At 47.4% G+C, this 15,618-nt stretch overlaps 1 protein-coding gene across 2 annotated transcripts in view; it reads right to left on the bottom strand.

Annotated features, from left to right (window-relative positions):
• SCARA3 (scavenger receptor class A member 3) overlaps nt 1–15,618 on the bottom strand; it is a 50,125-nt gene that overhangs the window by 7,227 nt on the left and 27,280 nt on the right. For both annotated transcript variants that reach the window (XM_061625890.1, XM_061625891.1), the window contains one exon: nt 12,638–13,681. In XM_061625890.1, the coding sequence (XP_061481874.1) occupies nt 12,638–13,681 (1,044 nt within the window). The remainder of the gene's footprint in view (nt 1–12,637; nt 13,682–15,618) is intronic.

Below are 15,618 nucleotides of genomic sequence, written 5' to 3'. Positions count from 1 at the left end.
GTATCCCAGCACTGTCAAAGGAAGGAACTTGTGAAGCCTCGCATGGTCTAGTCTCTGACTGGCAGGGACTCCAGGGTCTCAAGCCAAAGCCCTTCCCATCGCATGCGACCTGATCCTTTTTTCAAAAAAAGAATTGGGAGGTGCCAGGAATTGAACCAGACACCTTCTGCCTCCAAAGCTTGTGCTCTACCACTGAGCTGCAGTCTGCCCCCCTCCCCGCCCCATATAAGAGTCTAGCTGTCTTCCTCAATCATGCTGTCTGGGGCTGATGGGAGTTGTAGTCCAAAACATCTGAAAGGCACCAGGCAGGGAAGCTTCTCGACCACTAGTGATCCACGAGGTTCCTTCAGGTGGTCCGCAGCGTGACTGCACTGTTTTTCTTTTGTTGTAATATGCCTTCAAGTCAATTACTATGAATCAGTGACCTCCAAGAGCATCTGTCGTGAACCACCCTGTTCAGATCTTGTAGGTTCAGGTCTATGGCTTCCTTGATGGAATCAATCCATCTCTTGTTTGGCCTTCCTCTTTTTCTATCCCCTTCTGTTTTTCCCAGCATTATTGTCTTGTCTAGTGAATCGTATCTTCTCATGATGTGTCCAAAGTATGATAACCTCAGAACACTTTAAAACATCATAAAAACAGACGTTAAAATACATTAAAACAAAACAACGTTAAAAACATTTTTTAAAGAGCTTTGAAGACATCCAAAAAAAAGGTTAGAAAACACTTTTTTAAAAAAAAAAAGGTTTAAAAACATATTAAATCTATCTATCGTGATACTATTCCCCTGACCAGGTGTCCTCTCCCGCAGTTCTCAGGTTTCGAGTGTGTGTACTTGAAGTTAGGTGGCCTGGACAGAATAGGGATTCTGTTGGTGTACCGCCCACCCCGCTGCTCCACAGTCTCCCTACCTGAGCTAGCCGGGGTAGTCTCGGGGTTGGTGTTGGAGTCCCCTCGGCTTGTGGTGCTGGGGGACTTCAACATCCATGCCGAGGCCGCCCTGTCGGGAGTGGCTCAGGACTTCATGGCCTCCATGGCAACCATGGGTCTGTCCCAAGTAGTATCTGGCCCCACTCATGTTGCTGGTCACACCCTCGACCTTGTTTTCTGTGCTGGTCGGGATGACGGTTATCTGGGTGTGGAAGAACTTGCGGTGGTTCCGTTGTCATGGACAGATCACTACCTGGTTGGGTTTAGACTCACTGGGACTCAGAGCCTCTGCAGGGGTGGGGGACCGATTAGAATGGTCCATCCCAAGAGGCTGATGGATCCGGATGGTTTCCTGATGGCTCTTGGAGATTTCCCTGTTGCCTTGGCAGGCAATCCTGTCGAAGCCCTGGTTGATCTTTGGAATAGAGAAATGACCAGGGCGGTGGACACGATCACTCCCGAGCGTCCCCTCTTTCGGAGTGGAGCCAAACCGGCTCCATGGTTCTCCAAGGAGCTGGTGGTGATGAAACGTGTCAGACAGGGACTAGAGCGACGTTGGCGGAAAACTCGGAGCGAATCTGACCGATCTCGGGCTAGAGCCTACTTGAAGGCCTACTCCGAGGCAGTACAGGCTAAGAAGAAATCTTTCTTCTCGGCCTCCATTGCATCTGCTGGGAGCCGTCCAGCGGAACTGTTTCGAGAGGTTAGGGGGATTTTAACTACTAGCCCCCTTGAAGGTAATTCTGACCACTCAGCAGTCCGCTGTCAAGAATTTGCACAGCACTTTGCGGACAAAGTCACTCAGATTCGCTGTGATTTGGACGCTAAAATTGATACAGTCTCTGAGGATGTAACTTTGGCGCCTGTTTGTCCAATTAAAATGGATTCTTTTCAACTTGTTTTACCCGAGGATGTGGACAAGATCCTTGGAGCGGCGCGCGCCACTACGTGTGTATTGGACCCTTGCCCTTCCTGGCTCATTAGAAGTACCAGAGGGGGACTGGTCGATTGGATCAGGGGAATAGTTAATGCCTCGCTACAACAAGGCAGAATTCCATCATGCTTAAAGGAGGCAGTTATAAGACCACTGCTGAAAAAGCCTCCCTTGATCCCTCTTTATTGGGCAACTACCGGCCAGTCTCCAATATTCCATTTTTAAGTAAGATAATAGAGCGTGTGGTGGTCGCCCAACTCCAGAGATTCCTGGATGATACAGATTATCTGGATCCAATTCAATCTGGTTTCAGGCCTGGCTATGGGACAGAGACGGCTTTGGTCGCCTTGGTGGATGACCTACGCAGAGAACTGGACAGAGGGAGTGTGTCTCTGCTGGTTCTACTGGACCTCTCAGCAGCTTTCGATACCATCGATCATGGTATCCTTCTGGGCCGCCTTGCCGAGATGGGACTTGGGGGCACTGTTTTACAGTGGCTCCAATCCTTCCTGGAGGACCGAACCCAGAAGGTGGTACTGGGGGACTCCTGCTCGACCCCTTGGCCATTGACCTATGGGGTCCCTCAGGGTTCCGTTCTGTCCCCCATGTTATTTAACATCTACATGAAACCGCTGGGAGAGGTTATCCGGGGTTTTGGTGTTCAGTGCCATCAGTATGCTGATGACACTCAACTCTATTTCTCTTTTCCACCTGAAGCCAAGGAAGCCGTACGGACCCTAAACCAGTGTCTGGCATCAGTGATGGACTGGATGAGGGCAAACAAGTTGAGATTAAATCCTGACAAAACAGAGGTACTCCTGGTCAGTCGGAGGGCAGATCTGGGAATAGGGGCTCAACCGGTACTGGATGGGGTCGCACTCCCCCTGAAGTCTCATGTTCGCAGTTTGGGCGTACTCCTGGACTCAGCTTTGAATTTGGAGGCCCAAATTGCTGCAGTATCCAGGAGCGCATTTGCCCAATTAAAACTGGTGCGCCAGCTGCGCCCGTTCCTGGACCTGCCTGATCTGACCAGGGTGATGCATGCCTTGGTCACATCCCGCTTAGACTATTGTAACACGCTCTACGTGGGGCTGCCTTTGAAGACTGTTCGGAAACTTAAATTGGTACAAAGAGCTGCAGCCAGAGTACTAACTGGGGCTGGTTACAGGGACCATACAACTCCCCTGTTACAACAGCTCCACTGGCTGCCAATTTGTTTCCGGTCACAATTCAAAGTACTGGTTTTGACCTACAAAGCCCTATACGGCTCAGGTCCAGACTATTTGACAGATCGCATCTCCCTACATGAACCTGCCCAGGACTTGAGATCTTTAGGTGAGGCCCTGCTTGTGTTCCCTACACCTTCGCAAGCACATTTGATGTGGACACGAGATAGGGCCTTTTCGGTGGTCGCCCCTAGGTTGTGGAACTCCCTCCCGAGTAAGGTACGATCAGCTCCCTCCTTGCCGTCTTTTCGGCGACAAGTAAAGACTGTTTTATTTCAGCGGGCATTTGGGACAGAGAACGACCAGGATTAATGTCTTATAGGCTTGGTGATCATATTATATGATTATTATTTTAAATTGTTCGCTGTTTTAACTTTTATCTTATAGTTTTTAATTTTCCCTTATAGTTTAATTCTTTTTTAATAATATACTCTGTATGTTTTAATGATGTTGTTTTTAGTTGTAAGCCGCTCTGAGTCCTATTGGAAAAGGGTGGGGTAAAAATAAAGTTTTATTATTATTAAAAAGCAATTCCAAGACAGAAGCAGACTGGCCACAATTGGCCCCAAACAGCTAGGAAATAGTTTGAGATTGCCAGTCTGAAGGAGGCGACTCGTCCAGCTGAATGAAAGGGGTGAGCAAGACGCATATATGTATGTAGGCACGCATGAGGAACCAACAGAATACTGTTTGCACCAGCAAACGTTCCAGGGTGGGCATATTGCTTCCTTTTCAATCTGTGCATGCCCCAAAATGTCCTGCTGAAATCCTGTAACTTCCCCCTCCCCCACCGCTTTTGTCGTGCTATAGCGCCAGAGTGCCCCTCCAGACAGCAAACATGTGGGAACATTGAGGAACCATCGCAGAACAACTAATACGGCGGAATGATGCGTGGATGCCCCAGTATAAATCTGCCACTAATGCACTGTTATCGCGTCTATGACGTGTTGCAGACACCCACACAAAAACACCAACCCAGAGGGGCCCACGGAGGCAAAAACAGCTTGCTCAGCTGCTGGCCGCTGCTCAGCTCTTACAAGGCCATGAGGGCTAGAAGCTCAACCAGAATGTTTGCAAATAAATAGGTCCCTTCTCACCACCACCAGACACTCTGCCCTCACATAGTCTGCCTCGGGCCCCCTGCAGGCTGGCTTTCTTTTTCCATTGTGGGTGTAATCTGCAACATGTCACTGACGACTTCCCCGGATGTTCCTTCTGCCACTTTAAGAGTGAAGTTGAGAGGATCCAGTCTGGAGCTGCTTGGATCTGATCCCCTGGCTGGGAGAGTCTGGGGACGGAGTGTGCTCAGACCTGCAAGCCGGGAGATAAACATCAGCCTTGAGCTCTCCAGTACCACCCAGAAAAAGCCAAGGAAAACCTCCAGGCCCCACCCCCTTGCCTTTCCAAACTTGCAGCTTGGGATGCAATCATGTATTGACTCAGGCAGTTCTGCCAGGCCAGCCATATAAATGGGCCAGTCTGGGGCAGCACCCATGGATGGGTCTGACTTACACCAGCTTATTGAGCATTGCACACTTTTTCCACAGTAAAAAAAAGTCTCGGCAGCAGAAAGGATAAACAGGACTCAGAGTGCCTGGGCATGGAGGGTGGGCAGCCTCTGCTGAAGCTGCAGTAGGGCAGCGACTAAGAGGGCTGACACATGACCCAGCTTGGCACTCCCCAAGTCTAGGGCTTCATTTGATCCTGGGCTCAGCTCCAAAATCCAGAACTCAGCCCTGGAAGGTGGCTGGACACACATTACTGGCTTAAAACACAGCTGGTTTGCTCTTTTTCTCAGTCCGAATCAAAGCTGGTTTGGGGAAAAACACACCAAAATGCAGGATTTCATAAGAAACGACGGATATAGAACTGGATTGCAGCTAATGCTGTGTATGCACGAGGGTTGCCAGGCTCAGGGCCTGAGACTGATCCTGTATCTTTAGGAGAAGAGAAAGCCAGCCAAGTGCAGGTGTTCTTGCAACACTGTAATGAGAAAACCACAAGGTGGAATTCTCTCTTCCCCCTGCACAACTTTTAAAGGTACAGAAGACCTCTGGGAGGCCAGGCTTGGCAACCAAAAGGTCTTTATCTTTAAAAGTTGTGGAGGGGGGAGGGAGAATTCCACCTTGTGGTTTTTCTCATTACAGGGTTGCAAGAACACCTGCACTTGGCTGACTTTCACGTCTCCTAAAGATACAGGATCAGTCTCAGGCCAGGAACCTGGCAATCCTAGTATGCACCACTTCCTAAACCAGCAGTGGGAGCACATTGGATGCAGAGGAAATGGATGTGCACCTACACAGCCAGTGTGAGGTGGAAATTAAGGGAAGCTCTGAGCATATAGAGAGTGCCCTCGTCCCTGAGTAGTCCAGGCAGCTGGGGAGTCCTAGGCCAATCTCAGAGGTGTTCCACTGCTTCAATTCCCTAGCAAGGCACTGACCACCACTGGCCATCTTGCGCTCCCCCTCCGCATGCTCTCAAACTGATCCTCCCATGTTTGCCCAGATCTCTGGCTCACCTGTGCTACTTCTTTGCAACCAACCAACCAAAACAGCACTCCACCCCCAGCCCCTCCTCCCTACAGAAATCCTCCAGACCTCTGATCACCACTGCCCACCTGCCCTTTCTCTTTCACCATCACAGAACCAGTTCCTGGAAATTTGGCAGCAGAACACAAAGCGGAAAGTCCAGTGTGCTGCGACAGCAGCAGTAGCAGTGGCAATGGCAGCACGGCTTGTGAGGCCTGCGTGGATCCTCACATTGTGACAGAATTTCCCTGCCAGCCGCAGACTTTCACTCCCTGCTCCCACATGCAAAGCATCTTCCTGAAATGCAAACCCAGTTTCTTCCGTCCCAGGAGGCAGGTTTCACAGCCAGAGGGTTGACACTCTGCTGTTTCCAGTCAAGTGTTTTATTGTAGATGTTACAAAGCCAGCCCTCCTCTAATAGAAACCAGCTGCGCAGACCACTTCCTTAGCACTGCTAGAGGCTGCGTTCACATGTGCACAGACAAAGAGATGGCGGGTTCTCTGTCTTGCATCTGCGCTAAGCAAGCCCTCCTTATGACCCAGGAGTGTGTGGCCATGTACTGAGATGGCAGCCTTGCAGATCAGCCCACAAATATTTTCCCCAAGCCTTTTTGCCTACACATTTCTTCACCACTCATCCTTGCCCTCAAAGAGCCAATTTTTGGAACTGCCTTTCCTTTGCTCTCACAAGTGACCAGGTGAGGGGCTCTTTATCAGTGGGAATTAGCAGACATCCTTTGACACCCCCAGACTGGGGCTGGAAAGGAGCAGCCGACACCTTATCTGAGCTGGCATTTCTTCCTCTGCTGGTGCCCACAAATGCTCTGTAGCAATTCTGCCCTGCATGGCCTGGGGTGCAGGGACACAAGAAATCCACCTCTGTGCATCAGTGGCCCCAACATCGAGCAAATGAGTCTAAACCAGTCTTGTTGACCTGATGTTCAATGGGGTGAGATTACCCCTAAAGGACCAGGTCCGCAGCCTTGGGGTTGTTCTTGATTCCAAGCTGTCCATGGAGGCTCAGATCTCGGCAGTGAGCCGGGCAGCTTGGTACCAACTACACCTTATACGTAGGCTGCAACCCTACCTTCCTGTTCATCAGCTCCCACTGGTAGTACATGCCCTGGTCACCTCTCGTTTAGATTACTGTAATGCGCTCTACGTGGGGATACCCTTGAAAACGGTCCGGAAATTGCAACTTATACAAAATGCTGCGGCTCGACTACTCACAAATTGTCGCCGCCGGGAACACATCACCCCAGTGTTGTTCGATCTGCACTGGCTTCCAGTTATTTTCCGGGCTCAATTCAAGGTGTTGGTATTAACCTTTAAATCCCTACACGGTTTCGGCCCAGTTTACCTGATGGAGCGCCTCCAGCGCCACCAATTATGCCGCCCGACAAGATCAGCCACTCAGGACCTTCTCTCAGTCCCACCAACTAAAACAGCTAGGTTGGTGGGGACTAGAGAGAGGGCATTTTCAGTGGCGGCCCCCACTCTCTGGAACTCCCTCCCGTATGACCTTCGGCATGCCCCTTCCCTGAACGTATTCCGCAAAGCCTTGAAGACCTGGCTCTTCAGACAGGCCTTTGGGACTTCCGGGGAGGGTTAATTTTTAGCACAAATTGCCTATTACTCTGAACTGTTACTATTTTACTGTTATATTGTATTTTATTTGTATTTTATTGTGATGCATTTTGCAATTGAATTGTACGTCGCTTAGAGTGGCCATTGGCCAGATAGGCGACACACAAATTAAATTATTATTATTATTATGTTAAAAATGGCAAAAGTCGCAGAGTCCTCTTCATTTCTCTACTGATTCCACTGCACTAGTTGGTGGTTTGATTCCAATGCTGGGCTTTGCAGATGTTCTGTTTGGCGGTCTTGGAATCAAAGCTGGCCATCTCAAATGGGGACACTCATTTGAGAAGCCCATTTATGAGGATCGTTTAGAGTGGCCAGGGGCTGATGGGAAAGCCGGTTCTTCAAACTGGCCAAAACAAGCCTGCAAAATATCAAGACTGTCATCCAGGTCTCCTACTCATTTATTTATCTAGGTTTTGCAGACCTAATAAATCCACTCTGGAGATTGAAAGGAGGCTGCAATGATCTGGAGCCAGCAGGAAGAACAACTCAAATCTCTCCATTTGGGGGGGGGGAGGAACTGTGCCTCTGAAGTGTTGGTCAGTGAAGCATGCTGTGAGACTCACAGACAGGGTTTTTAGCAGAGAGAGTGAAACCTGAAGCAGAAGGGTTAAGCTGGAAGAACAGAGCGCCAGGTTTGCCAAGGTCAGCAGCTGGCTGGCAAGTAGATAAGGGGAAACTTGCTGAGGCTCTGTGTGGGGGAAGGAGTTTGGTTACAGAGAACTGTGTCTAATGTCTTTGCCTAGTAAAGACTCTTACAAGAAACTTGCCTGGCCTGGCTTATTTACTGTTCTATGCGACACTTGGATTTCTTCCTTGTATGATCTCTATACGCACACGCCAACAGGGGTTATGGGCCCAGCTTATCATACAAGGTAACGGGTTCAAGAGTCGTTGACGTGACGTTGTTGCTGAGAGAAACGAAAGTGCAAGAAAGATGCAAGTAAGAGTGGACAACATGGCTGTAAACCTGTCGTCCGGGATGCCGATGGAGAGGCTGAATGCTGTGAACTACTCCAGCTGGAAATGGAGAATGAGAGCAGTTCTGATTAAAGAAGATTTGAATGATGTCGTAGAAAACCCCCCTCCGGCAGCTCCTTCAGCAGCGTGGTTGAAGAAAGACGAGAAAGCGAAGGCTTTTATAACTCTGGGGCTGTCTGATTCACAACTGTTGCTGGTGAGTAATGAGCCGACAGCTAATCAAATGTGGGAGAAGCTAAGAGCCGCTCATGTGCAGCAAACTGCAGGGAGCAGGCTGTGCTTAGCACGGAAACTTTATCAGATGCGTTTTACAGATGAAGTGACTATGACAGAGCATCTGGCTGAATTTTGTAGATTAAATGCTGAGCTGCAAGATAGAGGAGTGCATCATAGTGACATTCAGATGGTCTATATACTGTTATCTTCATTTGATCAAAAATGGGATGTCATGGTCTCGAGCTTAGAAACTTTACCAGACGGAAATCTAAATTTGGACTTTGTAGAACAGAAACTTCAACAAGAGTGGAATCGGAGACAAGAGAATAAGAAAACTGAGTTAAAAGAGACTGTGGCTGTACAACAATATCAAAGAAACAGGCAAGAGAATAAAATATGTTATTTTTGTGGGTCCCGTGGACATATACAGAGACATTGTTTAAAGAAGAGAAATAACAGGGACTTTGGAAGTCAGAGAACAAGCGTGAACTTTGTTACTAAGGAGGACAATAAACTAATTAACTCTAAGTGGCTTCTCGACAGCGGAGCGTCTAATTGCCTGATCACAGACTCTAGTTTATTTTACACTTCAAAGCCAGTGCAGGAGAAGATTTATCTGGCTGACGGATCGACTCAGGATGCAATTGCAAGAGGCACGCTCAGGTTATGTAATTTGGGAACTATATTAACAGATGTATTATTAGTTTCTGGTTTAAAATATAACATTCTATCAGAGAAAATTAGCTCAAATAGGTTGTAAAATTACATTTGAAGGGGATAGATGTTTTGTGAGAAAGGATGGTGACATATGTATGCAAGGGAAATTACAGAATCAAATGTTTATGGTTGAGTGCACTCTTGATAAACCCACGTGTGCCTGGATAGGAGTAAATAAAAATAAACATGAAAATTGTTTACATGAATGGCACAGAAGATTGGGACACGCACATTATGAAAAAGTGAAAAATACCCCAAAGCATAGTCAAGATTTGAAATTAACACATCGTGAGCATGTGGATGAATGTGACATTTCTTCCCCCACTCTGAGTTCCTGCAAGTTTCCCACCTTATCACACTCCCAGCCAGCCACTGACCTTGATAGTCTGGCACTCTGTTCTCACAGCTTAACCCTTCTGCTTCAGGTTTCTCTCTCTCTGCTAAAAACCTTGTCCGTGAGTCTCACAGCCTGCGTCACTGACCAACAAGGTATGCTATAAAACAAAAATGACTGTGACTCCGGTAAATAAGAGCTGTGAAAGCACGACCACTAAACCCTATCAGCTTATACATGTGGACTTGGCTGGACCTTTCCAGTGCTCAAAAGGTGGAGCAAGGTTTTATTTAGTGATTGTGGATGATTTCTCCAGATTTACACATGTATTCTTATTGAAAAAGAAAAGTGAAGCAGAAGAGAAATTAAAGGCATTTATACAGAGGACAGAGACACAATATGGGGTTGTTATCAAGAATATCAAATCAGATCAAGGTGGGGAATGTACCAGTAATTCATTTAAAACATATTTGGAAAAGAAGGGAATAATACAAAGTCTCACTGCTCCCTTCAGCCCATCCTCCAACGGAACTGCAGAGAGGAGGAACCGGTCATTGCAGGATTCAATGAGAGCCATGCTAGCAGATGCAGATATGAATAACACTTATTGGGGTGAATGTATTCTGTACACTACATACATTCAGAACCGCCTTATGCACAGAGTAATAGGCATGTCTCCCTATGAGAAGTTGACTGGAAGAAAGCCCAGGGTGAAACACATAGAGCGTTTTGTGGCAAAATGCTGGGTACATATTGCAAAACAGAAAAGGCATGGTAAATTAGGCTCAAGAGCTCAGGCAGGACGCATTTTGGGATTTCAGAATTCATATTATAGAGTTTGGTTGCCTGAGAAACAACAATTAGTGTTAAGCAGAAGCATAAAGGTGATAGATAAACCTTGGAGAGACAGTCAAACAGTGATACTTGAGGGTGCAAGCAAGCAGGAAGCAGCAGATGTTCCTTTTGGGCAGCAAATTCCATTAAGAACTGCATTGACTGATCTAATTCACAAAGGCAAATGTACTGTAAAGAGGCTGAGAAGTGAAGACATGGCAATGCAAGATACAGAAGTGCCAGGCACAAGTGCAGACACAGGTGCAGGTCCAAGTAAAATTGAGAGTGAGGAAGAAATGGAAATAGATACTGTTAGGAGATCAGAAAGAAAAACGAAAGGACAACCACCTCAGAGATTCACATTTAATGTTACACAACAGAATGATGAGACAGATGAATATCCTGTAGAATGGGAAAAAGAAGGGCCAATTGATAAAGAAACAATGGATCTCATGTGGAAGTTTTGTATTGAGGAATGAAATATAAATGTGTTAACAAATAAAAGTGAACAAAACATTGTGAAACTTGTGTGAATAAAGAAATAAAGAAACAAAACCTGAACTGAAAATGTAAATAGAAACTGTAAGGAAACAAACCATGTACTGATATGTATTGAAATGAAAAAGTTAATGTTATAGAAATGTATTGTAGAACCATGAGGTTTTGTAATCTGTGAGTCTCAGGTGGGGGCTGTTGGTCAGTGAAGCATGCTGTGAGACTCACAGACAGGGTTTTTAGCAGAGAGAGTGAAACCTGAAGCAGAAGGGTTAAGCTGGAAGAACAGAGCGCCAGGTTTGCCAAGGTCAGCAGCTGGCTGGCAAGTAGATAAGGGGAAACTTGCTGAGGCTCTGTGTGGGGGAAGGAGTTTGGTTACAGAGAACTGTGTCTAATGTCTTTGCCTAGTAAAGACTCTTACAAGAAACTTGCCTGGCCTGGCTTATTTACTGTTCTATGCGACACTTGGATTTCTTCCTTGTATGATCTCTATACGCACACGCCAACATGAAGTAGCCCTGAGAAGGCCAGAGCGTGCTGGTCGGGATCCAGGCCCAACTGCGTCTGAGTCCAACTGCGTCTGAGGGAGGACATAGGGCCACAGACCCTGAAGCCGCCCCTGGGACCAGTGATGCTGCTGTTTAAACCAGAACCACCACACTTGGGTCCGGGTGGGGGAGAGAGACTGACTATTGCCACTGGGGAGACTGGGACCCAGTGGTGCAGCAGAGAACAGGGTGCTGTTGAGCACTCCATGGTTGCCTCCCACACTCCAAAACAGCCTCAAAAGTCGCTGTTGCCCATGGGCCAAGTCAGAAACCATCGGAGAGGCCGAGAAACACCCATTTATAGTACAGCCATATGCCGCCTAGGGCTCCTTCGCGAGGAAGGGCAGGAGATAAACCACATAAATGATAATAAATAATAATGTTCACACAGCAATAAGTCCATTGATTGCAATGGGGCTTGCTCCTTTCCTGAGTAAACGTGCACCGGATTGCCTCAGTCGTCGCCCACTGCCTGCCTACTGCAGAAAGCAGACCTGCCCTGCAAGTCCAGAGAGGGGCTGAGTTCGTCCCTCCAGATTAGCCTTTGCCAATTTGGTGCCCTCCACGTATTTTGGGCTATAAATCCCATCAGCTCCAGCCAGCCATTTGTGTTCCCATCAGCCTCAGCTATCAGATGGCCATGCTGGCTGGGGCTAATTAGGGGTTGTCAGTATAACCTTGGTGAATGCTGGTCTACTTCGCACTTTAGCACAACGTCTATTCTTACCTACAGCTCATTGTTAGCGAGAAGAGAAATTGCCCAGGAGTCCCAGTTTGGATGATACACTAAGTGCAGCATGGCAGAAAAAAGGATGTGGGAGGCTCAAAGTGGGTACAAGAGCCCATACATTTGTGGGGGCTAGCTAACCCATAGTTTGGCTTATTGTGTTATGCAAACCCCCCCATTCTCTTTTGTGTTTTTGGCTATGAATTATTAAAACATGCAAAGGCAGGGATGCTAATACATTTTTAAAGAATTTTTGTGGATTTTTTTGCATGGCTGCCCTCTGTAGGCTTGCCAAACACACCTGACTTTATAATCTGTGAAGGGTTGGTCCTCGTTAAAAAAAAATAAAAACACAAATTTTCTTTCACAGAAACTATTAGCAGACACACCCTGCTTCCGCTCTTCCACTGAACAGAAGGGGTATCCCCAATTTTGGATGCTGCCACTGCAGAGTGCCCTTTATTTTGGAGATTTTCAGCAGGAAACCCTGCCCCATTTGCCTCCCCATGCTGTATCTCACCTCGTAAGATGGTGATGTTCTGGAGGATCTTCCCATGGTGGGTGTCAACTGTCTTCATCTCTTCCATGACCATGGAGAGGTTGCGGATATCAAAGTCCAGCCGGGCGTTGAGGAAGCTGAAGCGTTCCCGTAGGACGTCCGTGGTGCTCAACATGAGGCTGACGGTCTTGTTCAGGTAGTAAAGTTCCTCGGCATGCGTGTGGAAGCCCAGCGTGCAAGAGAGCCGCACATCGTCCAGGTACTTGAGCATGCTGTGGACGTGACTGTCGGTGGCGTTGATGTTGGTGAAGATGGTGCTGATCTCAATCTCGTGGGAGGTCATGCGACCTTCCAAGGTCTCAAATCGCTCATCTGTCCGGTTCTGTGTGTACCGGGTGTGGTACTGAAGATCATGCATGTTCTCCTCATGGTCATCCAGGAAGGAGGAGATGTTGTCCAGCTGCAACTGTAAGCTCATCACCTGGAGGGCGAGGTCATGCATGCTCTCAGAGTTTTGGCTGATCCTCTGTGAGGCCATACCCAAGTTTGTCTGGATGCTCTTGACCAGTTCACCTGTTTTGGAGGAGGTGGTCCTCAAGCTGCCAAGGAGCCGGGTGTAGTTCTGCCAGTCTGTCACGATCTTCTGCAGCGTCAGGGTCTCCTCGTTTGTCTTCCTTTGGATGACATGGACCCAATCCAAGGTCTGCCCAGCAGTGAAGTTCATCTGCTGCACAGCAGCTTCGATGTCAAAGCGCTCCTGTGATAGCTCTTTCAGCGAGCTGCCCAGCTCAGAGGTGGTAGACTGCCAACCCCTCACCTGGGCCAGGAAGAGACCTAAACTCTGGTTGACTCGCTGAATGGCAAAGAAGCAATTGTCCACCTCGTCAGTGATCTTGTTGCTGCTGGATGAGAGCTGCTGGTGGGTTTGTCCAGCCTGGTCAAGTAACACCTCCTGAGCGAAGAGTTTCTTCTGAATCTCCTGCAGCTCCTCTTGTACTTTGCTGATCTGCTGTCCTAGCTGGCCGGCATCATGGCAGAAGGAGCAGTTGCCCACGGATTTCTGATCTGGATGAGGGTGCAGAAACAGAGTGGCGTGAAGCGTCTGCTTAAACGACATCAGGCACGTAAACAGCAGTTGCTTATGCTTTCTCCTTCCCCATGGCTAAACTGTGCAGAATACATGATGGATGTCAGAGGAAATTATGCAGATTGGGCAATTTGCATAATGTATATAGGTTGCAGAATCCAGCTTTGCTTATTGCACAATTTGGGTTACATTAACACGGGGTATACAGGTACACTGCTCCTAACAGCAACTGGGGGGGGGGTCCATTGGAAATATGGCACAGGAAGGTTAACCCGGCTCTCTCCCAGCACTGTGGTCCTGATCCAGACTCATCTCCCTACAGCTTGTACTTGCTAAAACCCAAAGAGATAGGAGATCTGATCACAGGTCTGCCATCTTGTCTAACTTGGCCTTCAGTCTCCATACAGAACAGATTCTTCTTGTGCTTCCTAAAGTATCTTTGAGTAAACAAATAGGTAGACCCAACAAAGAAAACTCCATAGGCACAATCTGGAAAATGTTCCTTGCAACTAGGCCCCAGGCCCCACAGCAGCTCATCCTAAATGCCTGTTACTGAAGTTACTGAAACAACGACATCGTCTTTCCCCTGCCTCCACGGTCTTTCATGTCTTGTCTCCTTGGAGATAATTATAGATTGCAAGGTCAGATCTGTCCTTTCTAAAGCACCATACACACTGCTGGTACATTTATTATTATTATTATTATTATTATTACTTAACATCATTATGATTAAGTCCCACTGAAAGTAAGAGCCCTTCAAAGTTAGTAATGACAGAGCCCATTAGATAATTTCTCTTCTGCAAACTAGAGGTTTAATTACCATCAAGTGGTATATAAACAAACTTAATAGTTACTAATTGCTCCTGACCCATCCTTGTGCTCCAACATTGAGCTATGCCACCCTCTCAGCCCTCAATTTTTTCTTTTTGGGTGGTGCCCGGGATATTCAGGAACATCCATTAGGGCTGCAATCCTAAACACATTTACCAGGAAATAAGCCCCACTGAGATCTGCTTAGGATGGTGCTGTTAGACTAGTTTCTTTTTCTTTCTGACTGAGTCCGAGACGTGCCAGTCACTTGCAGCTGCTCATAAAATTCACCAGTCATTTGCTGACAGACCAAAACTGACCACAGTTTGCTGACTGACGATAAACTTTCTCACTCATTCACAAGAAGTGTTAACTTATTTATTTCTTTGCCCAACAATTAAGCAGACGTTGGTTCTTCTCATTGAGATATCTTACTGATTCACTTCCTCTTCTACCAAGATCTTGCAAACTCTGCAAAACGTAGACCTTGATGCACAGCTGCCCCACACCATCCGACAGAAGCCTTAAATGCCTAATTTCTGTGGTACACAAGCTACAGCCACCATGATCATGTGAATGGCTTCTTGTGACAGGAGATATCAGCTTGGAAAGCTAGCTGTGTGCAGAAGCTTTCTATGGGGCTGGGGTGATTTTCACCACACTAGTACCTACGGATCTTTAACTAGAGGATGTGTTTTGTATTCAGAGGGTCACTGCTCTGTTCTTCCCACCTGTTAAAGGAGCTCAGGTCCCATCCAAACCATACATTTAAAGCACTCTTATGCCACTTTAACTGTAAAAAAAGGGAATGGACTGCCTTCAAGTCAATCCTGACTTATGGCGACCCTACAAATAGGGTTTTCATGGTAAGCGGTATTCAGAGGGGTTTTTACCATTGCCCTCCTCTGAGGCTGAGAGGCAATGACTGGCCCAAGGCCACCCAGTGAGCTTCATGGCTGTGTGTGGATTCGAACCCTGGTCTTCCAGGTCGTAGTCCAACACCTTAACCACTACACCACACTGGCTCTCTTAACAGTAAAGGCAACCCTCAAAGAATCCTGGGAACTGTATTTTACCCGGACGTCACACACAGTTGCAGTTCCCA

Source organism: Rhineura floridana, chromosome 4 (genome assembly GCF_030035675.1).
Source record: "Rhineura floridana isolate rRhiFlo1 chromosome 4, rRhiFlo1.hap2, whole genome shotgun sequence".
NCBI lineage: Eukaryota > Metazoa > Chordata > Lepidosauria > Squamata > Rhineuridae > Rhineura > Rhineura floridana.
Note: the sequence above shows the minus strand (reverse complement) of the source record. Positions and strands in the feature narration are given on the sequence as shown.